We start from the raw sequence: 27,809 nt of genomic DNA on the forward strand, positions 1-27,809 counted from the left end.
TCAAGGTGATAAGAACTGTGCCCTTACTCAGAGGGTTGTTGTGAGGAAAAGATATAGCTTAGAAGGGCTAGAAGAATTATTGTTGTTATTAGAGTGTGATGGCAGCCTGGGATGGTTTAAGGAAGCCACAAAGATTTCATTTATAGCTGTGCATGTGTCTGTGGCTGAACCTACGATTTCACCACTGCAGGAAACACCCAATATGGAAACTCCCTCCACAGATGCAGACTGCCAATTCTTTTGCATCCTACAGAGTTGGTAGGAGAGGTGAAATGACTTTCCTATGGTCACACAGCCAGAATGTATCAGAGGAAGGACTTGAACCCAAGTCTTCCTGAACCTGAGGCCAGTCCAATGCTTTATCCACTGTGCTACTGAGTTGCAAGCACCAAAAACAAATGAGTCACATTTAATAGAACTGTATAATCAGATAAAATGATGAGAGAAGAGAACTATTTAGCAATCCTGTCAGCTCTGCAGTTGTACTGGTTCTCATTAAATCAGCGGATTCACCTACCAGAAAACCCCAAAATGCTGTAGACTAATGCTAGACACATTTCCACTCAATACCAGATATGGGCACAACATTTCCCTGATGGACAGTAAGAGAGCCATCTTTGGCGATTCATTATTTTTGAAGTATTTTATATCACTTTGGGGCTTGACATTAGGGGAAAATATTCAGTAAAATAGAACGAGCTATATCACTGGAGATCATTAAGTAAAACTTAGGTGACCACTTTTAGGGATATTACAGAAAGGATTATTGTTTAAATACGAACTAGTTCAGCGACATGACCTTTGAAGTCCTTTACAACTCAAAAATTCTATTTCTACTTAGAAATAAAAGTGGGACTTATCAATAAAGGCTTATAGATGACTTCTATGATTAAAGGCATGTGCATCATTATCATAAGGAATTAAAGAAGTCGTAAGTAGAAAATGAGAAATTATTTCCAATTCCTGACAACCACCAAAGCACATACCTTCATTTGTAATCACATGTGACTTAAAAAAAATTTTCACCAAATAAATAGTAGCCAAATTAAAGTTTTACCAAAGAAAATATACTGGGAACTACACTAAAGGCAGAGGTTTTAAGTGATAAAATTCAGACCCAGACAAATATTCAGAAGCACTTGGACATTCTACTGCCAAATGGTTGTAATACAAATAGAAATTACAATTCTTGACATTTAAAAAAAAGTAGCTTGCAAATTAAGCTATGCAACCAATACTGGGAGACCACAAATGGTATTTCTCTGCTCTAATGGTCTAACATTTTTTAGTAGGGCAGTTATCAAAACATTTCAGTAAGTTATAGGTCTGTTTATAAGCATCATACTATTCTCAATATATCCTTATGGTATAAATGTGCTATAAGTAAAATATTTATGCTAATACACACCTTGATTCTGGTCATCTTGTTCAGTGTCAAGTTTCAGCCTCTTCACGTTGTTGCTGCCCTCTGAACTGTAACAAGAAAAATGGAGACTTCGTGTTATATCAGTACAAAATGATCATCTGTTCCTGAGAGAGCAATGTTTCAGTAACTATATGAATAAATTGTGATGAAGTTTCAAAGAACCAGGGGTGGGGGAAGGGAAGGATATTTTATTTGGCACATAATTGTGCAATCTCTGGATTGCATAATTATTAATAAAATTGTTCTTCAAAAAACTAATAGGTATATTAGTTATATACAATATAATGGGTATAATATTATGGAGGTATATAAAAATTTTATACCTTTAATTTTTGTTCAAATTCTTGATTATTTAAATGGTTATCAATGAGAAAATTTTGATTATGCCTAAAAGTAGGCTTTAAAGAATATCTAGACCTACTAAACAACTATTCAAAGATGAAGTGTGTGTGATAAATTCTACAAAAAACACTGACTTCATGTCACCAGAAAATGAGGTCGATGTCCTCATTTATAGCCTGCAAGAAGAGGTCATAAGAACTCCAAACACATATATGCAGTTTTTTGAAAAAACAGGACCACAAAGAAATGTTACCAGTACTGCTACTGCCCCAAAGCATAGTGTAAAAGTAAGAACCATAACCCAATGTAAATACTCCAAAAAATCCTGGTCACTAGTTGAGTGATTTGTAGGAAGAAGCATAGGTTCTTACCCTTCTTAGCAAAGATAAGAATGAGAAATGTAAAAATATGGCACATAATAACAACAGACTTTTTTTGATGTGCTGGTTAGCTTTGCCAAACTGTTTTCTTTCTTTTTTTATTCACTGCTAGGAAGAATGGAGAGGGCAGCGATATATTTGAAAATGTAGATTATATTAAAAAGATATACAAAAATGTATCTTAAAAATAACCAGTGCAGACTCAATGAAATGCAAAAGGGATCAAATTAATTTTCCTACGGTAGCTTCAACTTCAGGCATCAGTGAACAATTAACAAACATTTCCCAGGCCCACAGATTTAGAGCTAAAAAAGACCATGGAAGCTTTCTTTTCCAATATGCTCATGTTATAGATGAGCTTGAGAAAGTAACTTTAATAATACAAGTCATAAGTGACAAGAGGATTTGAACTCAAATACTTTGACTCCCAATCCAACACTCTTTATTAGAACATACTGGCTCCTCTAAGATTTGATAAATATGACTGATTCAGTCATAATTACTAAGAAATAAGAACATGAATCAATTGCTGATTTTATAAGGAAAAGAATTATACTGTTAATTGCAGATGTATGACCACCATCAGTTTAAAATCTTTAAACGTTAAAATTATTCCTTAAGCAATCTCATCTTCATGGCAAAAAACCATAATTAACCACATTCAGTATGGCACACAAGCTAGAAAAAATTATAAATGTTTAAATAAACTCCATCAACCACAAAAAGAATAAAACAAAAGGTAGTCACTTACATATACATTATTTACATATACATACACAACTTTACATTAATTATCCCTGCCAAATTTCACAGACAAAAAAATAAGGTGAAATTTGGTGAAAATATATAATTTGCTAGGAAAGAGATGAGGTACATGTTAATTCCTACTAAAAGTACTATTTGCTATTCTAGATAAGATAATCACACTGAAAGGGGATAGAAATAGAAACCTGAGTTGATCCCCAAAATAACATTACTCAAAGAGGTAACCAACAACTCTGAAGGGTCAACTTTCTAGGCTCTTCCCTACTTAGTTTTGCTTTTAGATTGTTCATATAGTTTGGGTATTTTGTGAATTTTACTTGATCAATAATTTTACCTTTAAATGGAAGGCACTCTTTTTATATTATTTGAATTATACAGTATGATTTATGGATATAAATGAATTTCTATTTAGTCAATTTTTTTTTAGATTTGAAGATAAATGATTTTTCAATATTTCAGTTTCCATTTCATTACCAACTTTTATAAAATGTAGTCCTTTTCACCATATTTTAATAAAATACATCAAAAAATAGTCACTGATAGCCTCTTTTTGAAAACAATGAAGGAGATTTAGAAGCCATATAATCAGACTTGTATTTCACATAGTCCCTAAGTCCTCATCATTATACATGATTCTTCTACCACATTTTGCGGCAGAATAGGGATGCCCAGAGTTAAGAACTGGGTTCAAACCAGCATCATAGCATCTTCCAGAGGGAACTAAACCTTTGAGTCAAAATCCAGAGCTCCAACTATGGGGTTACACAGAAAAGATATGGGACTTGCCCAACCAAGATCAGCAGCTATTATGATGCTATGAATGTCCAAGAAGCAAACCCAGAAGAGAAGAATAATTTCCAAACACCTATAAACAAATCCTCAAAAGAAAACAGCTTGGCCACGAGTTCAATTAGAATTCCCAGAAGAAATGATGAAAGGATTTTTTTTTTTTAAGTTTAAAATGATGTGAAATAGAGCTCTAAATGAAAGAATTAAAAAAGAGATGAGATCCATAGAAAAGAAACTTGGAAAACGGACTTAGCTTAGCATAAAAGGTATAAAATCTTAACTAAAAGAAGCTCTAAATATTAGAATTGGCCAATAATAGCTTAATGATATCATGAGATAACAAGAAATATTAAAACAAAATCAAAATATTGAAAAAAAAGAAAAGAAAATGTAAGGTACCTTATATTAAAATACAATAGACATGAAACAAATCAAGGAGAGATAATTCAAGAATCACTAAACTACCTAAAAGCTAGAACCAAAAATAAAGGGGAGAGGGCACTTAGATATATTTCAAGAAATCATGAAATAAAATTGTCCAGATCTCTCACAGAGAGAAAAATAAAAATACAATCCACTGGTCATTCATCTCCTAAAACCCCCATATGAAAACTTCCAGGAAGATCATAACCAAAATTCATAGTTTCCACATCAAAGATATAATAGTTAGAAAGATTAAAAGCACAGTTAGAAAGTAAGAGTACTAAAGTACTTTTTAGTACTAAAGTACTAAAGAGTAACAAGCCAAGAAGATTAAGCAGCTACAACAATAAAGGAGGAGCAATATGACAATCCAAAAGGCAATAAGAATATAGCAAAACTGAATATAATGAAAAAAGTGGACTTCCACAAATTCCTGATAAAAAGACAAGAGATGAATGGAAACTCTAAGTTGCAAAAATGAATGTAAAGAAAAACATAATAAAGGTAATTACAGGTAAACATTAGGAAAGACAACATAAGGAAAAAGTGTTTAGATTTTAATGGGAAAAATTGGGACAAGGGATCACAGAAGCATCTCCTCAGAACTATAATGCCATAGAAGTCAAGAGTCAAATAAGATGGAGAGCCTGAGAATGATTTCTATGATATTTTGTGATTTTTTTTAAAAGGGAAGAGAAAAAAAGATATACTAGGGAAGAAAAGGGGGAAAATGGGAAAGGGGCTTATTACCTTATATATATATTACATGTTACTTTATATAATTGGGGGCACAAGTAGAATTTGTTCTCACTTTCTTCTCAACTGGTCAAAGAGTAAAATATACAAATACAATACCATAATGAGTTTGGTATAAAAATACATTTGACTCAATAGTAACAAGAAACAAGAGGAAAACTAAGTACAAATGAATTCAATGCAGCCTAACATTAGAAGGGAAACAGATAACTGAGAGGAAAATTGCAAAAGATTTCTCTGGTAAAGGTCTCATTTCCTAAATATATAAGGTAGAGAATCAAACTTATTTTTAAAAAAAGTCATTTTCCTCATTTGATAAATTGATAAAGGATATGCTATCAAGTAGTTTTCAAGCGAAGAAAAAGCTTCTATTTCCTTATTTTCAAATGTTCCATATCACTCTACCTCACACCTATCAGACTGGAAGTGATGACAAAAACAAAGATAAATAAATGTTGGAAGGACTATGGGAAAACAAGTATAAGGATATACTGTTGATTTAGTTGCAAATTGGTACAACTGTTGTGGAAAGCAATTTGGAATTATGCCTCAAAAGTTACTAAACTATATATATATATATATATATATATATATATACCTTTTGCCTCATCAATATCACTACTAAACCTATTCCCAAGGAGATCAAAAAAAATTTTTTTTAATTTATATACTTTTTTTTTAGCAACTTGGTGGCAAAGACCTGGAAAACTAAGGGTAAACATAGCAATTAGGGCTGAACAAATTATGGTACATTAACATACTGCAACAGTATGCTGAAAGAAGTATGGAAACATGATTTCAGAGAACTTGGGAAGATGTGTATGGACGAAAGCTGAGCAAAGCAAGCAGACCTGGGAGAACAATCTATAATATCAATTTTGCAAAAGGAATAATTTTGAAAAATTTAAGAACTCTGATTAATATAATGCTCAATTATGATTCCAGGGGGACAAAAAGGAAGTATAGGGGGTGCTTACCCCACCTCTTGAAAGGGACACATTTTTGGACATAGCCAAAAGAAGATTTGTTTAGCTTGATGAAGCTTATTTATTACAAGATCATTATTTTTCTTTCTCCTTTTAAAGTAGGAGAAGAGATGAGAGAGGGAAGGAACAGAAAAGATAAATTATTGATATTTGAAAAAAAAGTTTTACTTTAAAAAATTAAAAAAGAGGGCTGGACAAGATTCCTTTCAGCTCTTGAAAAAAGTGAATTCTACTAGACTCAAAGAATTATAAATTAACTATAAAATTAATATTTTAATTATATTAATACATAACAAATTAATTATAGAATCTATTCATTCTGGCCAAGTAGGCCTAAAGTTGCACCTATAAAATATGGAAATAAGTATAATATGTCAGGTACTAAAGGACATCCTTCATAAAGCTAAAAAGTTTCTCTTGTCAACACAACTATCAAAAATTCATGTACTACTTCATACAATGGATAGATTTTTCCCTATCCATCGAGAAGTTAAAAGCATACAAAAAGCTGTAAACTACAGATGTCAAACATGGCCTAACTGCATGGCAACACTGCAATACTTCTGAGTGCAGGTCCAAATTAGATTTAATTGGGAAATATTTAACAAAATAATTATAAAATAAAACACAGATAACATTACATTTTAAAACTTAGAATAGGTTTTTTTTCTGAGTGTGACACCGCTGCTCTGAAAACAACTAGCAGACCAATTCCCAGGTCAAGGGAATCCATGCTGTATGAAGTATTCTTATTGAAAAGGGAACAATATGCAAAGGGCTCGTTTCTTTGGCACATCACTGGGGATATTTTCCATTTTGCATCAAGCAAAAGTAAGATGAGTCCTTTTGAAAATTTTTCCATAGGGCCCAAAAATTTTGAAATAATTCATTCAATGAAAGCCATTCCTCTTATTTCTAGGGGCTCATCATTATGAGAATACTGTAAACAATCCAAAGATCCCAGAAGCAAAAGTAGAGATTAATCCATTACCTATAGCAACAGAAAGTACCCTACTATGAGACACAAAACAGTTATGAATGAAGCTCACTTAAAATGAATTCTCTCCCAAATTAGAATTATGAATAAACAATAAAGATTCAGTTAGTTTGTATATATACCTAAATAATGAAAATTCACTGGTGATCAGTATGTTATAATCTAAACACAACAGTGATGATATGCTTTTTCTGATATGCTCCTTTTGTTCATTGACATCAGCTTCAAAAAATCACTCTAACATTTTTAAACCTTAGAAATGCTGCTATGAATATTAGATTTTTTCCCCCTAGAAAGTTCCTTCCACTTCCTTCCAACATGTGATCAAATGGCAATACACATTAATTTATAAAATAGACAAAATAGAACTTAGCATCATCGTACTTCATCAGTACTTTGATTTATCAGGTTGACATAACCTAATAATCAGTCACCTTAGTGTCTAAAGTAACACATTACAGATATCAAAGGATCTTTATTTTGCCTTACTCTGTGGATAGACGGTAATACTATTTTTTAGGATGCAATTCTGCTATCCTGCTCCCAAGTAGTTACAAAGGCTAGGTATCTAGTGGAGCATGATGTTAGAGGACCAAAGATCAAGAATACAATTCCAAGAGCTATTGTTCTTGCATAGAGTCTGGAGGGAAGATAAAGAAATTCAGGGGACAGACAGCATAAAAGGCTAGCTTGAAGTTAACTGTCACTCTTGGTCTCCATCTGTGAAGTCAAAGGAACAATTTGTAATACGTGCAAATCCCCATACCTTTTGTGTTTTACAGCTCCCGCCAGTAACTTTGCCTGAGAAAACTTGTTCTTGGTTTCTAATGGCTTCAGAGACAATTTTTTCTCTCCTTCCTTTTTGGTATCTGAAGATACTCCAACTTTGGCAAGAGTGCTGTGAGTTCAAGGTTAAGGATCAAATAAAAAGCAAAACAAACAAACAAAAAATCCCTGATGACTTTCAGAAGATTGATCCCTCTCCTTCCCTCCCCTCTCATCCTAGTTGAGTTTCAAATGGTCTGATACCATATAACAACTATCTGGCCTGACAGAGTAAGAAAGAAAAAGAAAAAAAGCCTTCCCCCTTTTCACTCTAAACTATTCTCATATCACCATTCCACTTGGTTTTAAAAAATAGAACCAGAGGGGAAAATTACATAAAATCTAAATCCTACCTCAAATTTCCAATCATTAACTACTGAGTAAATCCAAAGTTACCCCCCAAATCCCCAAAGATACTTAATGCATGACACTTAGAGGTCTTAGCAATAAAACACTTGTGGGAAGGACACTTTTTTTCTTGCTAAGTCACAGAACAAATGATTTTTCCTAAAAGAGCCTCCATAGACAAGAGGTAGAATTTAGGGAAACTAGATGTAGCTGAATTCTTTTATAAAAACTAACATATTAGCCAGAAGACTACAACAATACATCACAAAGATTATACATGGTGACCAGATAGTGATGAAGAAGTACAGGGAGGTTTAACATAAGGAAAACTATTAACATAATCAATTATATCAATAACAAAACTTAACAAAAATCTTATTATCAACAGATGCAGAAAGAGTTTTTGACAAAATACAACACTCCTTCCTACTAAAATCACTTAAAAGCTGAAGCATAAATGGATTTTTCCTTAAAATAAAAAGCATCTATATAAAACCATCAATAAAACCATTATTTATAATGAGATCAGCTGTGAAACAAAGTTCCCATTATCATCAATATTTTTCAATATTGTATTACAAATGATAGCAATAGCAATTACAAAAGAAAGAGAAACTGAAGAAATCAGAATGGAAAATGAGGTAATAAAACTCTTTTTGCAAATATGATAATATACTTGGAAAATTCTAGAGATTCAACAAAAAAAATTCGTTACAACAATTTTATCAAATTTAGCAAAGTAGTAGGATATATAATAAACTCACATAAATCATCAACAAAACCTTGCAAGAAGAGATATTGAGATGCCCCATTTAAAATAATGCAGAATGCAGAAAATAACTGGGAGTATAACTCCCAATACAAACCCTAGAACTAAATCTGTAAAACACTTTATATACAAATAAAGTCAGATTTAAATAGGAAAATAGTAATTTTTGTGTGTAGGCAGAGCAATCCCAATTATATTTATTAATGCCATCCATCCCAATTATATTACTTAAAAAATTATTTTTCCGAGCTAGAAAAAAATGTTTTAAAAGTTCATTTGGAAGAACCACAGAGCAAGAATACCAAAGGAATTAATAAAAAATGTAAAGGAATGAGGTTTAGCAGTACTATATAATAAGTATGTTGTATAGTTATTAATTATATAGGTAATAATTATGAAAATTATCTGGTACTAACTTAAAAATAGAAAAGTGGAGCAGTGGAACAGAGTAGGCATACCACATACAGTAGTATGTGGTTATTATAATCTTGTATTTGACAAATATAAGTATTTAAGCTTTGGGGTTAAGAATATACTATTTAGAAAACATTGTTTGCAAAACTAGAAAGTAGACTGGCAGAAATTAGATATGGATCAATATCTTACACCATTTACCAAGATAAAATCAAAATAGATATAAAGACATGACAGATATAAAGGGAGATATACGAAAATTAGAAAAACATGGAATGCATTACCTATCTGACTTATGGATAGGAGAATTTATGACTAAGCAAGAAAGAGAGCAAGCATTGTGAAATATAAAATTAGTAATTTTGAATATAATAAGATTTTTAAAAAATTGTACAAATATAAACAATGTAGCCAAAATAAAGGAGATTGGCAAAAAAATTTTACTGACAGTTTCTGAGATAAAGGTTTCATTTATTAAACATATAAAGAACTTTGTACAATTTGTAAGAATAAGTCATTCCCCAAATGATAAATGGTGAAAGAATATGAATAGGCAATTTTTTCAATTAAGTAATTAAAACTATATTTACTAATAAAATGCTTTAAATCATTATTGATTAGAGAAATGCAAATTAAAACAACTTTTGAGACATCTCTCATCCATCAGATTGGATGAGAATGACAAACATTGGATGGGATGTGGAACATAATACTCTTGGTGGAATTATGAACTGTTCCAATTATTTTGGAGAACAATTTGATGTTATAACCAAAGAGTTATAAAACTGTATCTACCTCCTTTGACTCAGCAATACCATTGTTAGATCTGTTTCCCAAGATGATCAGGAAAAAAAATAAAAGAACCTCTGTTCTAAAATCTCCCTACTAAAATCTAGTATCTCCCTTTGTAATGGTAAAGAACTGAAAATTGAGGAAATATCCATCAATTATTGAATGACTAAATAAGTTGTGGTATATGATTGTGATGGAATACCATTGTACTTGAATAAGTTGAGTGATTTTAGAAATACATGGAAAGACATACAAATTAATAAACAGTGAAATGAGGAGAACCAAAAAAAAAAAAAAAATACACATACACACACACCACACAGTAAACAGGATTATTATTCAAAAAATAATTCTGACCAACAATAAAAAACCTATGAAAGAAGATGCTATCCACTACTGAGAAAGAACTGATAAAAGAAAGTATGCATTAGTATGATTTTGCATATTTATTAAGTTGTGTTAAATGGTAGCTTTCTCTAGTGTAGGGTTAAGAGAGAGGGAGACCATTAAACACTTAAAATATAACAAAATAATTTTAATTTTAAAAAGGAAAAACATTAGTTTATAAAATATCATTAAGTCTAGCAAAATGTACATTCATAAATGTTTATAAAGCAAATCTATAGACTATTTCTTGCCTTTAAACTACAAATCTTCCAGTCATAATGCAGCAAGTTTTTAACATTAGCTACTTGATAAGTGAAATGTTTATGTTTTCCAGAGAACAAATCACAAATATTCTTTAATTTTCTTTCTGCTCTCTCCCAGAAATTATTTAGCTAAATCAGTTTTATAGAATGGAACAATAGTGACATCTAGTGCTCAATACACAGATGAAATTCATCACTAGGGTTATTTGCTTAAGTTCATTACAATTAACTTCTTTACTGAGAATTATATAGACTACATATATGAATCTCCTAACAGTAAATTAGTTCTATTGCTAAGAGTAAAGAAAAAAAGTAAATATGGTCTATTCATAACAGGTACACTAATTCTAGTTGCTCTAATTCTCTGAGGCAGAGTTTGTATTTAATTTCATTTTTATTCTTCAATAATTACCCAAATAATATGAACACATCCAAAAAGGAATATAAAAAGTAGATTGCACATGAAATTCTGAATTTCTATTATTTACAGTTTGCTTTTTCCTTTTATGTATATAATAAAATCAACATGTAAATGAAACTTTCAAAGTTGTCAAAAAGAAAAAAAACAACAAATTTGTCCTGTCTGTGTTTCCTTCTGTTGTCTTCTATGCCTTTTTAAAAAACTGTTTGAATGATGCTCTTTTTTTTTTGGAAGAATGGGATGGGCCTACCCAATTCTAATCCTTTCACTCTCAATGAAAAAAACATTGTAACAAATATGCATAGTTAATAAAAAACAGAATTCCCACACTAATTGTATCTAAAAAAGTATGTCTTATTCTGCAACTTAAGTCTTTCTCTCTCAGTCAGCCTATTTCACCACGGGTCTTAAATAAGAGCTCTTAAGTCTTTCAAAGGTTTTTTATTTTTTATAACTTTATGATTCTACTGGTTCTGCTCACTTTACTCTGCGCATCAGTTTATGTCTTCTCAGTTTTCTCTGAAACTAATTTCTTTTTGGGGGGAGAGAGAGGAGACAATTGGAGTTAAGTGACTTGGGGTCATACAGCATAGGAAGTGCTAAGTATCTGAGGCCACATCTGAACTTAGGTCTTCTGACTTTGGGGCCGGTGCTCTATCCCCTGTCCTCATCATAGCTTCTAATAGCACAATAATATTCCACTGCTCATAATTTGTTCAGCTATTCCCGAATTGGCAGGCATTCCACTAATTTCCAAATCCTTGCTATAACAAAAAGAATCGCTATAATTGTTATTGTACATAAGAGTTCTTTTCTTCTTCCTTTGATTTCTCTGAGGGTACAAGTCTGGTATCACTGAGTCAAAAGGCAATTTAGTGATTTGAGAAGCAGAGCTCCAAAACACCTTCCAGAATGGGTAGACCAATTCATAGCTCCATCAAAAGTACACTGTTTCTTTTACTAATACATGGATGTCACAGGCATTAGCTACCACAAGTCTTCTCATTTATAAATAAGAATTATATATGACTTCAGATTTCAAATTAATTGGTTGTTGTCCCTCATTTTCAGAGAGAACCAAAATGACATCAATATGCTGGAGTCAAGATACAAGGTGTGTCTAGCTGATCAGAACAATATAAGCCTGGAAGGCTCTACCACAGTTCAGGAACAAATAATCCATATGAACATTTGGAATAGAGATGCCTCTAAATTTACACAACAATCTAACTTTTCTTTGGAATTACTACAATTCTGCTTCAAAGAGCACAGCATCTTCTTTGGTACAGGGATGCCATACTGAGCAGTCCTTTGTCAATGTCTCCTATGTCAAGCAGTTGATTCAAAAGTTCTTCAGAGACCTTGAGTGTCCTTGTATTGCTTGTGACCTTCATATAAGTCTTGTTTGTCTTGTCTGAATTCTCTATAAAATAAGTCTTTTAGACAAATGTACATTTGGCCACAACATGGCCTCCAACAGAATTTTGCTCTCTGCAACAGTGTTTGAATGCTTGGCAGTTCAGTTGAAGAAAGGATCCCAGGGTCCATTATTTTATCTGATTGATGATCTTCAGAATCCTCCTAAGACAATTAAAATGGAAGCAATAGTGCTTCTTGACATGGCGTTAGTAAGACAGCCCAGGTTTCACAGGCATATAACAATTGAGGTCAGCACAATGGCTCTGGTAGACTTTCAGTCTACAATATATTCGATAATCTAATACCTCTTCTTCCTTCAGAGCTTCCTAAACACTAAGCTAGCTCTGGCAACAAGTGCAGCAATCTCAGAATCTATGTAGATATTTCTGGAAAGTCTACTGCTAAGGTAATTAAACTTATCTACAGCATTCAATATTTCTACATTTGCTATAATCAATGGTTCCACAAATGGCTGGTATTATGCAGGCTAGTGTGTGTTTCCTTGGTCAAATAGGCCAAAATTAGCACAAGCAATAGAGAATCAATCCATATTTTTTTGCAACTAAGTCTCAGAAGTTGCACTGAGTGTGCAAACACCAACTCTTCCTCCTTTAGTCTTGGCTTATAGCCTTCTCAAGTTAAATAATTTATTGTTCAGTGCAGCAGTTGACTTGGTTGCTGTTTTTGTCCTCACTGATAGTGTATAACAATATTACAGAAAACATCAAGCTACAAAACATGTTTGCCTCACTCTATTGGTGACTGGGAAAGTGCAAGAGCATCATCCGTTCTCCAGAACTCACACAAACATGCCATTGTGAAAACTGAGGTATAACACCAATGAACTTTTCTGGGCATCCAAATTTTACCATAATTTTCTACAAAGTCTAACAACAACTGACAGCATCAAAAGCCTTGCTCAGATCAATGGTCATTGTGAACAGATCTCTGTTCTGCTCCTGGCATTTCTCCTGAAGTTGTCATACAGCAAACATCATATCAACTATTCCTTGGCCCTTTCTAAAGCCACTTTAGCTCTCAGATAGATGACCCTTTTCAGGTGAAGGATCAGCCTATTAAGGAGGACTCTTGCAAAAATCTTGCTGGCAGTGACTAAGAGAGAGGACCCACTTCTTTCTCGCCTCTTCATCATACAATCTATCTCCATCTTTATAGAAATGGACAATGCAGACATCTTTGAACTCCTGAGAGATATCTTTTCTTGCCATGTAACCTAGAAGATTTCAGTTAGCTTTTACATGAGCAATGAAACCCTGGCAAACAAAGGCCAGTTTAACCAAAGTCAGACCTAGATACATGTTTCTCTGGAGTGGCCGTAATGAAAGGCAGCACTGTGAAGATGGTGAAGGTTACAATTAAAACTAATCTAGTCAACAAGTTTGTATGCCTACCAAAAGAAGCGAATGACAGGCCCATAGTGATATGACTGCCACTTGCAGGAACACACCACCAGCTAAGTGTATATGCTTCCACCATGATGAATCCTGATGAGGTCAAAGAAAAATTTATCAGAGACCCTAATCATCAGTGTCTAAAGAGGATAAGCTTATAATTCTGGATGACTTTAATTTAAAAATGCAGGCACAGACCACAAGACATGATAACAAACCCTTGGGAGAAATGGAATCAGAAACAGCAATAGCAATGGTCACTTACTACTAAAAACTTGTGCATCTCATGACCTCATTACCAACACAGTCTCTCCTAAACACAATTAAAAACTTTGTAAATACACCCTGCAGCAAACACTGGCATTTAATAGACTATATCAATGTAAGGAGAAGAGACAGATTGTAAAAATGACAAAAGTAATGTGTAGTGCTAAGTGATAAGATTGATCATAGACATCCTCTCCAAGCTAAATTTTCACATTCAACAAAAAAACAGACACCCCAAGATAAAATGACAACCAGAACACAATGTCAACAGACTAAAGCACTTCTCCAAGCAGGAATGAGAAATTGCTAACTTGTAGGGAAAGCCAAAACAACATACAGTTGGGCAGCAGTGGAGCAGAAAAGAAGTGAGTAGCTTTTAAAAATTTGGTGTATCCTATCATGTCTACTTCTCTACTGGTTTGCTAAAATGATGGGGAAATTCAGAAGTTGCTAAAATTAAAACAACAATTCCACAGGGTTTACTAGCAAGATAGTTCATAAATCTCTAAGAAGAAAGCATTTAACACCATCAAAAGGAAGGTGCAAATGACGCTTACACAGATATAGGATGCTTGGGTCAGTAAAAAGGCCAATGAAATCCAGTTAAACACTGATAGTAATAACCCAAAGCACTTTTATGATGTCATAAAGGGTATTCATAGCCCAAAAACCTATGCCATCTCAAATACTTTGTGCTGAAGATCCACACTGATAATTGTAAGGAGATGATCCTAGAAAGATGAACTGAACACTTGCATAGTATTTTCAACAGACCTTTTAAAGCAGGTGTTATCTCCATTTTATTGATGAAGAAACTGAATTTGAGGGGGCAGCTAAAAGAGAATGAATAGGGGCAGCTAGGTGGCACAGTGAATAGAGCACCAGCCCTTTAGTCAGGAGGCCTTGAGTTCAAATTTGAGCTCAGACACTTAACACTTCCTGGCTGTGGGATCCTGGGGAAGTCACTAACCCCAACTGCCTGAGTAAAAAAAAAAAAAAAAAAAAAAAAAGAGAAACGGAAATTGATCTTGCTTACTGTTCCCAGCAGAGCTTGAAATGTTTGAGGACTATGAATGTAGTATTATAATACGAAGATACTATGAGTGCTAAATGTATAAGGCAGGACTTGAATTCAATTCTTAACTTTAAGGCCAATGCTTTATCCATTTACAATACCTAATTAACAAAGTAAATACCCCTTACATTTTTATTGTTGTTTGGTGGTCTCAGTATAATCTGCCTCTTTGTGACTCTATTTGGGATTTTTTTGGCAAAAATATTGGTTTGCCACTTCCTTCTCCAGCTTGTTTTATACATGAGAAACTGAGACAGAATTAAGTGACTTGCCAAAGGTCACACAACTAATAAATGTCTGAGGATAGACTTGAACTCAAGAAATTGAGTCTTCCTGATCCTAAACCCGATGCTCTATCCACTGCATCACCTAGCTATCTTTAGATTAGGGGACGCCTAAAACAAATTCTGTTATAAGAAATTAATGAAAGCAGCTACATGGCGCAGTGGATATAGTACCAGCCCTTGAGTCAAGAGGACCTGGGTTCAAATTTGACCTCAGACATTTAACACTTTTTAACTGTGTGACCCTGGGGCAAGTCATTTAACCCCAATTGCCTTGTCCCCCAAAAAATCAATGAAATATCAATATATCATAATAAATGAATATGGAGAAATTTACAAAGATATGAACTGATTAAGCATTATACATATTATTCACTATAAATATAGAAATGTAAATGGAAACAAAAAAAAAAAGAAACTGAACACTATAATTATAACCAAGCTTGGTCCCAGAGACTGAAGTAAAAAACTATGGGGAGCAATTTCTCTATTATCTTTTTTAGTTGATGTATTAAATGATATTGCCAAACTGTTTTCTTTCACTTTGGAAATGAATATAAAAGTAAAAACAAATGATACCAATAAAATTTTAAGATAAAAACAATCACTCTTAAATAAATATAATACCATGAATTTTTTTTCTCCCAAGCTAAACAAATTGTTTTATGTAAGAACATATCAAAACTAAGGGAAATTACTTATAATCTGAATTATTAGGAAAAGTGTTATGAAAATTATCCAAATAAATAAAAAAAAACCTCTTAATTTAGAGCTTTGATAAGCAAATGTCTACTCTTCAATTCCTATATCAACATCTATCCAGCTATGTAAGTGTTTTAGTATTAATGTAATATCTATGAGCTGATTGAAAAATCTGCTTTTCATCCCTTTCCTAAACAATCAGAATTATCCAAAATACCCATCAAGAGTAAACACCCTTAAAGCTTCCAAAGTATGTTTCCAAACAATGTCATAGAATTAGATATCAATTCTTTTGTATCTTGTTCATTGGGGACCGTATTATATCTCTGTCATTTAAATTTTAGTTCACAGTTTGGCAGATACAATACCACCAGTGATTGGGAATGTCACTAAAAAGAGGTCTTAAATGATTCACTAACAAAGTATGTAAAATACATTTCACAACTACATGTATGAGTTCAACTTAGCCACAGTGAGGTCTGAAATTGTTACCTGTTCTACCACAATACCATATCGAGATATCAAGAAGCCTCTAAATACTAATGTCAAACTAAAATAGATCTTTCATTAACTAGTCTAAATCCCTCCTGGGGAAAGTGAGCCCCAGAGTTAAGGAAATGGTCTTTTTGGCTTTCCTAATTTCTTAGATACAGCTAGGATGAACTCAGGTCTTCAGATTCCCAGACCAATGTCCTTCTCCACTACTAATTATACAAAAACTTTTGAAACTTAAAAGACATTATTTTCTGACTCCTTGAGACTCGAGGCTCAATAGTTCAACATTCAGTATAAAGGATATTCTGTACTCCTTCAGTTCTTTCAGTTCTTCTTCCCTCCGTTGTTTTTCTATTAGCTCTTGCTGCCGAGAAACCTCATCAAGGAAGTTTGTCTCATCTTCATTTAAGCCTCTTACCATGTTTTCTGAGGAAATAATTAGAATGAGGCACATTTAGTAAACTAAAGGGAAAATATTATCAACTAAAGCCTTTTCTTTAATGAACAGCAGATTCTCTAGAGGAGGAAGTAGTAAATGACTGTGTTCTCTGAATAAAAAAAAATGACACAAAAACATTCTATTGCTCCTTTATTACCAAATATAAGTCCAGAAACATGATAGAATAGAGATTAAACTGGACTTCTTGAGTTTAAAACAAAAAAAAAAGTTTAATACTGTATGAATGGCAAAGGCCACAAATTTCATTTCCTTCTAAATGAGACTTTGAAAGCTGTAAAAAACTAGTCATATAATATTATGGAATCTCTGATGCAAAATATCACATGAGGCAAAGAAGCACAAGACAATGACCAAACCTCATGAGTTACGTAACTTTCTCAGACTTACTGAATTTAAACTGTTCCTCATATTCCTGCTGCTTCTTGTCCTTTTGTTCCTGGAGTCTTTCATACAGAGATCGAGGGTCATATACCTCCTCAGGGCATTCTGAAAAGAGTGAAGGAAAAATCCAAAGGTACTTTACAATTTCTTAAGAAAAAAAAAATGATTTCAATGCTCAAGGAAGCTCTTATATAGAATGGAGGTGACATTAGTCTCAAAGGCCATGCTATGGACATCTAAGTTCTGAAAGATCCCAATAAACTGGAAAGGCTTTGTATATAGGCCCAGAAAGAAACTAGGTTTCTTTCTAATGACTAGTCTGTTGGAGAGACCAAGGGCTAGAAAGCAACAAAAAGGTCTTCACTCCTTCACTCTTATCATGGTGACAATGGAAAAATGCTACTTGGAGAAAATCTACTAAATGTTAACATAACTCTTCATACTTTCAATGTTCACTATATCCAATGACCAAACTGATATATTAAAATCAATGAACATTCTGTGTGTGTTGGAATGTGCATTGGATTTGGAGTCAAAGGACTTGGGTTTAAAAATCCAATTGGTTTCTCACTAATTAATCTAGTGATCTTGGGTAATGAAATAACTTTCTTGGGCCATGGCTTCCAGTTACAGGACTAGACTATTAAGTGATCTCTAAAGGTCCCTTTGGTTTTCAATCTATGATTTCTACTGCTGAGATTCCTGCTCTAAATAAATATAAAAGTTAAAAAAACTAGCTAAATGGAAATGACTTGTGAAGGGATCTCCTTGAAAAAGTATACACTGAAGTGCCAGTTTAATCATGCACCTGAAAACAACAAGAAAAAAGTGATTTTTGGTCAATTTACCTAACAATGTTCAAGATAAATATAAACATTCAAAATAACTGTTAAGATTATTCTGAACCTTACAGATCAACATTTTTAAAATAAGAAAATAAAGAAGTTCTGTGAAGAACCAGGCAGAATCTTGTAAGAAGGGAAGGTGCTTGGGGAAGCAAAAAGGTACAGTAGAAGAATGTCCTCTTTTGGTCTCAAGTTTTATCATCTGTAAAATAAAAGGATTGGACTTGATGATATCTAAGATCCCATCCCACTCAGATCCATGATACCATGGATCTATGATCTTTGAATAACTTCAAGATATATGACAAAGACAACAATTACATTGGAAAACGGAATCTATGAAAAAGTTGTTTAATAATCTCAAATCATCAACAACTATCAATCAATCAAGAAGCATTTATTAAGAACCTACCTGAACTATATGAAAAAATGCTCCAAATCACTACTATTAAGAAAAATAGAAATTAAAACAACTCTGAAGTTTCACTTCATATCTTTCAAAGGAACAAAAATGATAAATGATAGAAACAGTGCTGGAGGACTATGAGAGAACGAATACTTTGATCTGTTATTGATAGAGCTGAAAACTGGTTCAACTATTTTTGAAAACAAGTATTTGTAATTGTGTGAAAAAAGTTGTTATACTGTTTGATCTATAATGTTAATGACTGGGCATGAACTCTAAAGAGATAAAAAAACAGACTTAATTTCCATATATACCAAATATTCCTAGCAACATTTTTGCTACAAAGAAATGGAAAGAAAAATGCCCATTAATTGGAGAATAGCTGAACAAATATATTAAAGTAATAAAACATTACTATTTAATAAGAAGACTATAAGGAATTCAAAGAAACAAAGGAAGAATTTACATGAATTTGTACAGCAGAAAGAAACCAAAAGCAGACATGCCTGTATATGATGTGTGTGTGTGTGTGTGTATACATGAATAATTACTTGTAAAATATATAACTATAATCATACAAAGAACACTAAAAGAAAGCTGAATTTAGACTTATTCTAAAGTAATGACTAATATTGATTCTTCCTTTGATTAGAGAAGTGAATCACTCATTGATGCTGAATGATGCATAATTCAACAAATATGGCCAAGTTGATTTTTTTTTTATTCAGCAGTTTTCCTTTATGAGAAATAGTGCATGTGGGTGGCAGGAAGAGGGTAACCAGGAGATGTCTGTGGTGTAAAAAACAAAAGGCAAAATAAAACTTATTTTAAAAAACAAGACTCAGGATCAAGGAATGACAGAGACCAAAGTCTCACAATAAGGAGCCTCACATCTGTTTGTATCATGAATAGTTTCTTTTAAAAAAAAAGATTAGAGACAGTATAATATAGCTGTATCCACTATTCCACTACCTCTCATGGTAGTGAAATCTCTTACAGAAGGAATTCAAAGAAATATAGGAAAGCTTATTTGAAGTAGCACAAAGTTAAAGAGAAACAAAGAATATATATAGTGACTTGCTTTGATAGATTTCTGATCTTCATAGTGCTATACTTCTTCCTTTGGTACAGACTGAAATACCTTCAAGGCTTTTCACAACTCTTCCAATTCCTGTCCACATCTCTCTTTTCAGGATGAGATCTACTTACATGCTAGGAACGTTTTAGATTCTTTGCACACATAACAAGGCAGAAGATAGGGTGGCACAGTAGTAGAGCGCTGCATCAGTAATAAGGAAGACAAGAGATAGGTTTCCCTCTCAGAAAACCACTAGCCATGTGACTCCAGGAAAAATACTAGAATTGGAAGTTGCAGAAAAGGTGATGAAGTAGGGCATCTCATAACCACTACATTTTGGCCCAACCTCAACATCTTCATTTCACACCCTGAAAACATCACTGGCTCTAGAATCAGAGAACCAGTTCAAATCTTCCTTGGCACTTTATATTTGTGCGACCTTGGCTTAGTTTTCTAATTTATAAAAATAAGGTAACAAGTTTGGATTCTAGATCTATAATCTTAAAACACAACCTTTCTGACCTAGTTTCCTCATTTATAAAATGAAATTAACAATAGCCCCTTCCATATTTCATAGCGATGTTGAGAAGCATTTGAGATAATGTATGTCAAAAAATAACAACAACACTCTGCAAACCTTAAAGTAATATATAAATATGAGTGATTAGCTAATATTATGAGTTCCTCCAGATATTCCTGTTTGTGAATGACGGACCTGGTTGTGCTGTGCCCCAGAACTTTGCAGCATCTCCTGCAACAGACTGCTCAAAAGAGTTTAGCCTGATCATCCACTAGGAAAGGTCAAGTGGTTGAAGGATATCTATTTGTTTGGATTATAGCATTATGACAACTCTAGAGAGCTTATCCACCAATGTGTTCATTTAGGACCAACAGTCAAACAGAAGAGTTGGAGCCACAATTAAATACAAGGAAAAGAGCAGCTTGGATTGACTTCAAGAGATTGCAAAACTCTATAAAATAAAATTTGTCAAAGTGTGCTTGGTTTTTGGTTGTTGTTATGTGTATAGATTACTTTCAAAGACTCTTCTAAGAAGAGAAAATAGATATACTTAATTGCCTTTTTTTCAATAATATATCATACTCCAAATCTAATGATAACTAAGAATAAATGCAATGAATGGCACCAACACAATTACTTTAGCCTATAAAGTTTTCCACAACATGTACAAATCTAAGTCAATTAAAAATGGTATCAATCCTAGTGGTTTCAGAAATCTTAAATCTTTTAAACTGTATCACAGAATCACACAAGAGTTTGAAAGGGTCTCAGAAGCCAATTAGTCCAATCCATACCTAAAAAAGAATCCCTCCTTCAGAAACCTTTCAAAGTAGTTATCCAGACATTTAAAGGCTTCCAGGGAGAATGAACCCAATGGCTCAAAGTATTCCATTCTGTTTTTGAATAGCTGTAACTGTCAGTAGTTTTTCCTTTTTCCTTATATCAATCCTAAATTGGTATCTCTCTGCAATTACACCCACTGTTCCTAGTTCTGTCATCTGGAGTCTAGCTGAACAAGTCTAATTCCTTTTTCTATGTGAGAGCCTTCCAAATATTTAAAGATTATCATGTGCTATACAAAAATATTTGTAGCAGATCTTTTTGTGGTGGCAAGGAACTGGAAATTGAGTGGATGCCCATTAATTGGAGAATGACTGAATAAGTTGTGGTACTTGAATGTAATGGAATACTAATCTATAAGAAATAATAAATAAGCTGATTTCAGAAAAGTCTGGAAAAAACCTACATAAACTGATGCTGAGTGAATTAAGAAGAACCAGGAAAACATTATACACAGTAATAGCAAGACTGTGTGATGATCAACTATAACAAACTTAAGTCTTTTAAGCAATACAGTAATCCAAGACAGTTTCCAAGTATGTTGGAAAATGCCATATGCATCCAGAAAAAGAACTATGGAGACTGAATGTGGATTTTAAGCATACTAATTTTTTTCCCCCTCAGGGTTTTTTTTCCCTTTTGTTTTGATTTTTCTTTCACAACATGACTATTATGGTAATGTTTAAAAATGATTATACATGTATAACCTATATCAAATTGCTTGCTTTCTTGGGAAGAAAAGGAGGGAGAAAAAAATTGGAACTCAAAGTCTTATAAAAGTTAATGTTGAAAACTATTTTTATATATAACTGGGGAAAAAAATACTATTCAGAGAGATTATCATATGCTCTCCTAATTCTTCTCTTTTGCAGATAAAAATATGCAGTTTCTTTAATTGATTCTTACATGATATATTCTCCAATCTCCAATCCTCCCCATCCTGATCACTTTCTTCTGGACATACTCCAATTTTCTTTATTTTTTCTTTTTTCTAAAAAGTGGTACTCAGAACTGAAAATTATGCTAGCTGTAATTTGATCAGGGCAGGACAGTGGGACTATTACTTCCTATGTTCTAAATCTCTACTTTTTTCCAGGAAGCCAAAGAGAAGACTATTGTTTAGGCTTTTATTTCAAACTGCTAACTCAGGAAACTTACAAATTTACCTTTTTTATAGAAAATGTTTTCTAGCCACAACTCCTCTATTTTGTATGTATGGAGCTGTTTTTTTCAACTCATGTAGGACTACATTTGCCATTGCTAAATCTCATCTTATTATCCTGTCATTCTCACCTTAAAATTTTTTTGAATCCTATCTGTCATCCAACATATTTAGCTCTCCTTGGCTAGCTTTAGTCATTTGCAATAAAGTCAATGACAAAAATATACCAAGGACAGATTCCTGAAACATTACATTTGGGATCTTTCTCCAAGTTAACATGAAATTATGTTCTGCATTCTGTTATGCCACAAATCACAAACTAATAGAGCTGGAAAGGATCTTAGCAACAATTAAGACCAAATTATCATTTTACAGATAATATGAGTCACCAAGAGTTAAAGTGATTCAACACAAAGCAATACTCAATGAGCTGGTAGCTAGCTTCCCAGTCAGATATCAAACCATACACTTCTGTACCTTCTGGATCCTCAGGTTTTCGAACTTTTTCCCATTCTTCCTGTCTTTTTTTACGCCGTTCATCTAATTCTGCCTCAGACACAAATCTCTTTTTGATAACAAGATTACCATCATCTCCTCCATCCATACTGGAACAGCCTGTGCAAAAACAAGAGAGAGAATCTGTGCTGAAATTCAAAAGATTTACATGATTATTAAGTTATATCATATCTAACTATACAAGATGTCCCAAAAATCTTAGGGAAGTTTTAAGCTTTAATAGCCTAAGACTTTTGGAACACTCTGTAACCTCTAAATTTTTCTAGAGCTTAAAAGGAGAACAAAAAAATGAGGATGATTTATTTAAAACAGGTACTCGCCAAAAGCATTCAGTAACATGTAACATCTTTGCTCTTAAGGAAAGCACTCAAAAAACCAGAGCTGGAAGCAATGGAACTAGCTCTAGCAATACAGTTTTGACAGTGCAATCTAGATTTACAATCAGTATTCTTGGGTTCAAATCCTTGGTACTATTTATCAAATAGTATCTGACTTTGAACAAATAGCTTAAACTCTTTGGGATTTGCTTTTCTATCTAGAAAAATGAAGAATTTGTATTAGATAGCCTCTAAGATCCCTTCCTAACGCTATATAGGAATGATTCTACTTCTGGTTAACAGACTAAACAGTTTTATCATCATTTGTTTTCTTCATTGGTTACAAATGAGTTGACCTAATTACAAAATACATTGGTCTTCCAAAGTTCTTATTCCTTTCCTTGACTTCTCTGTAACAATGCTCCTCACTCCTTCCTTCCTGGTTCTTCTAGATCTGATAACTAAAGATTCCTGATTTTAACATTTCTGTTTTAGTATCCACTTACTCTGCAACCTAATCTAAAGGTACAATTCAGCAAAAGAATTGCTCATTTTCTATAACTATGCGAGATATTTTGAAAATTCTAAATAGCGATTTCTTAATGAAATGAAAAGCAACATCATTTAAGAAAGCAACATTTCACACATGAAAGATGTAATAGGATGGAGAGATGAACTGAAGTAATCTGGACTTTACCTTTCCCCCCTTCCACCCCCCGCCCCCGACTTCTGTTTGTAATGAGTAAAAGTAATATTTTTTTAAGAAGGAAGGAATCACATTTGATTTTAACATTAGGAATGAGTACAGAGTATAAAGGAGCCAAAATTCCACTCAAATTCTATTAAAAAATATTTCCTCAATATCATGTAAATCATGGATACTTCAGCAGAAAGACTTTTATTGAAGATTGCAAATATTGGAAGATTCTTCCAATTGAATCAGAGAATTTAGGGCTAGAAGCACTTTAGAGATTTCTTAGTTTAAACTCCTTCATTCTACAAGAAAGAAACTAGAGCCTAGAGAAGTAATGGTCACATAGGTGAATTAGTGGCTCCAAAGGAGTATTTCTCAGGACCCCTGGGGCCCATCCCCATCCCACAAAAGGATTCTGAGGTCATACAAATTCAATCCTGCAGGGGTCTCTAACCCTAAAGGACCAATTTCTTTTCACTTTGTGCTTCATTATCCCCACTTAAAAGTAAATCTAGGAAAATCCATAATAAACAATAATTTTTATTTAAATTTCCCCAAATATGAGCTTACTCCTTAAATCTACTCTCTTCTCCCCAATTTTCAATTTCTCTTTATCCATTGACTCTGCCTCTTCCTCTTTCAAAATCCAACACCTAGAAAAAGAAGTTTATACTTATTGCTTCTATTTTCTGACTCATGCTTATTTTTTCAACCTTGCATGCAATGTGGTTTTTTGATCTTACTAAACTGAAACTACCAATGACTATCAATTGCCAAATTCAATGGCCTTTTCTTTTATCCTTATCTACCACCTCCAGCTAATAACCTTTTATAACGGGTTTTTATAATCTTTTTTTTTTCTTCTGGTTGATTTGTTTACTCCTTTTTAATCTCCTTTGAAAGGTCATCTTCATCCCTTTCCCATTTCTGTCTTAAATGTTGAACCCCAAGTTTTCTATCATTGGTCCTCTTTCTAGTCTTTCAACGATCCTCATTGTCACCCAAAAGTACAATTATTACTACTACAATTACTACTGTATTGTTATTACTACTATAAGTATTACTGTTATAAGTGAGGTTTTGTAAATTAAAATGCCTAAAAAATAAGAATACTGACTGATCTTTCCAACATCTATGGGCAAAAGGTAATTTTATAAGACATCAAGATATCCTTTCTCTCCAATCTTTCTAGAAATCATAATTCAACTTCTGTTCAGCAGATAGTTTAAAAAATAATGTAACACTAAGTTTAGTTATGACAATATTATTTTAAACAGAGGGCTTGAAATTATGAAAATTAATAGAATTATATAAAAAGGAAATGACTTCTTAGTCTGGACAAAGATACTTCATTCATTTGGTAGTCTCTAGAGAGCAATCAACCATCCATAATTAAAGGATGCATATAAATTGAATTCATCTTAAGATAGTTTCAAAAGTTTGTAATTCCCTTGGAACCAAATGAACAAAACTAGATAATCATGAGATTGTACAAATAATCTCTGGAAATTATAAGATTAACAAGCTAAAAGTTAACTTCTTTCACAAGCCCTTTTTTATTTGAATTTTCTTTCTACTTCTAACTCCATCAGTGATTAGTAATAAACTTACAAAAATTAACAGTCCATGTCACACTCCCTCGAAATTTAGTTTCATATTCTCAAAACTCCATCTTCCCCATGATTTACTTTATAAACACAAAAACATTATCCAACTAAGAGCTTTAAAATTTCTTAGTAGTTATTGTTGAAATTCTCAAGAAGTTCTCAATAGTTGAAGCTCCCCAAAGCCTCATCCACAAAAACAACAAAAACATCAAAACAGCCAACAAAGAAATTTAATCTGAGCCTTTAGCAAGGACAGCTCAGATTTAAAGATAGTTTGGTAATTTCTATATTTCTAAGGTAACAGGTTTTTCTTACCCTAATTAGATCTTCATCAATATCAGTATTTACTAAAAAATACCCAGTACTGTTGGGAGGGAAAAAATGAGTAAAAAAAGAGTCCTTATTCTCAAAGAGCTTATAATTTATTTCCTGACTTGCAGTCACTTAATATACTTTCTACTATATCATGATTTCTTCCTTTAACCCCTACAATTTAAACCCTGTTTCTTTGAATGAAATGACAATCCAACGTAAACATCTGTATTTATATGAGGTAAAAACTTCAAAAAGACCAGCACAGATGAAGCATTTAAACAATAGATACTAATATATAATTGCCAGCAGTGATAATTACTAAGAAAGATAAATGTTTAAATTCTGTCACTCTCCCTACTCGCCTTTAAAATTTCGAGGAGAGTCTCCATATATCATACCTAACCATGATAAGAGAGTTATCTAATGTTATGAGATCCATTGCATAGCTTTTCTTGGGGAGCATTTATAAATAACAAAAGAAAACACAAATAGGGTGTGATGGTATTTAAATGTGTAACAATACTTCAAAGATCATTCTAAGTCCACTATATATTATTCCAGGAACTTGAAAGTAATTAGAAGTCAAGTTAGGAATGTAAATAATTTGCTTTGGAAACTTTAATTTCATTTGTACTATTATTTTGTTTACATTATATTTTGTTCTGGAAAAAGAAAGGCAAATATTCCTCTCTTCTCCCTTATCATCCTTTTTCACTCACAGGATTTCTTACCCCTCCCCCCCACAATTCAATTGCCCAACTAAATATAATCACAAAAAGCCAATTCAGGGAAAACCAAGCATTTATTCACAGAAAATTCGGTTCAATTTAAATTAACATGCATTATATGCCAATGTGATTACCTATATTTTAAACCAGAGTAACTATAAAATATTATCTGATCATTATACTAATATGGATGAATCAGAATACAGGATTTTATTTCCAAATTATTACAATATACCTTAATTCAAGATCTTATGCAGCCCGCTCCTCAAAACATAAAGATATTTAATTGCTAATCTTACTATAATGCTAGCTCTTGATTTTCTCTCCCCCATCTCCCAAAACCCCAGCCCCAGCCCCACATCCTGAGGGCTCACCATGTTAATACAGTGCAGATACCAGGCCAGCATAGCCCATGACAGTTCAGAATTTCTAGCTCAAAGAATCCACTAGCTTTAGTCTCTCCTCAGTAGCTGGGATGATAAGTATCACTAAAAAAAAAATCATTCTATGGAATCAATTCTACAATGCTTTATAGAGTATGATACTATTCCATTATTCCTATCAATGAGCATGACCCTGTTCAAACTTGGGAAGGGCTTTCTAATATTAAGCCTATATGTCAAAAAATATTTGGAAAGGGATTAAGAACTAAAGAGTTCTCAGTTTCAACTGTGGTAGCCAAAGAAACGACTCCATTTATTTGGATATATACTTTGGAAATATTCCTATTTCTCCCAGTGTTCTTTGGATCTAATCACTTATCCATTTTAAAACGCAAGATAACAACTGAGACAGATGGTAAACAAAATTTTATCCCAAATAAAGGTGAATCCTAATTGGAAGATATTTCTATTGAGCTATAACCATTTTACACATTAACTATTTCTATATGACATCCTGCTTCATTAATCACTTTTCTTGATTAGCACTTAAAATAGACAAAGTAAAATTCTGCTAATCATACAATCCTACTAGGTATGTAGGATACTCCAAAGGCCTAAAGTTAGTTATAAAAGTAGGAGATCAAATCCAGAAAATGAATTGTGGCCTGATAATTTTTAACATAAAGGGCATTTTTAACAAATATAAGATGCTTACAGTGTAGTACTCAAGAAATGCTAACAGAATTCAGAATAAATCATTGTTTACATGATACAAAATTTTCCATCATTAAGAATGACTGAAATTATTTGCAATGTTCTG

At 32.9% G+C, this 27,809-nt stretch overlaps 1 protein-coding gene across 1 annotated transcript in view; it reads right to left on the minus strand.

Annotated features, from left to right (window-relative positions):
• PSME3IP1 (proteasome activator subunit 3 interacting protein 1) overlaps nucleotides 1–27,809 on the minus strand; it is a 38,154-nt gene that overhangs the window by 6,796 nt on the left and 3,549 nt on the right. The window contains exons 2-6 of the mRNA XM_051979898.1: nucleotides 22,907–23,044; nucleotides 17,585–17,683; nucleotides 17,041–17,163; nucleotides 7,631–7,763; nucleotides 1,409–1,473 (exon numbers count right to left, since the gene is read on the minus strand). Coding sequence (XP_051835858.1) covers nucleotides 1,409–1,473; nucleotides 7,631–7,763; nucleotides 17,041–17,163; nucleotides 17,585–17,683; nucleotides 22,907–23,033 — 547 coding nt within the window. The 5' untranslated portion in view covers nucleotides 23,034–23,044. The remainder of the gene's footprint in view (nucleotides 1–1,408; nucleotides 1,474–7,630; nucleotides 7,764–17,040; nucleotides 17,164–17,584; nucleotides 17,684–22,906; nucleotides 23,045–27,809) is intronic.

The sequence above is a fragment of the Antechinus flavipes genome, chromosome 2 (assembly GCF_016432865.1).
Source record: "Antechinus flavipes isolate AdamAnt ecotype Samford, QLD, Australia chromosome 2, AdamAnt_v2, whole genome shotgun sequence".
Taxonomy (NCBI): domain Eukaryota; kingdom Metazoa; phylum Chordata; class Mammalia; order Dasyuromorphia; family Dasyuridae; genus Antechinus; species Antechinus flavipes.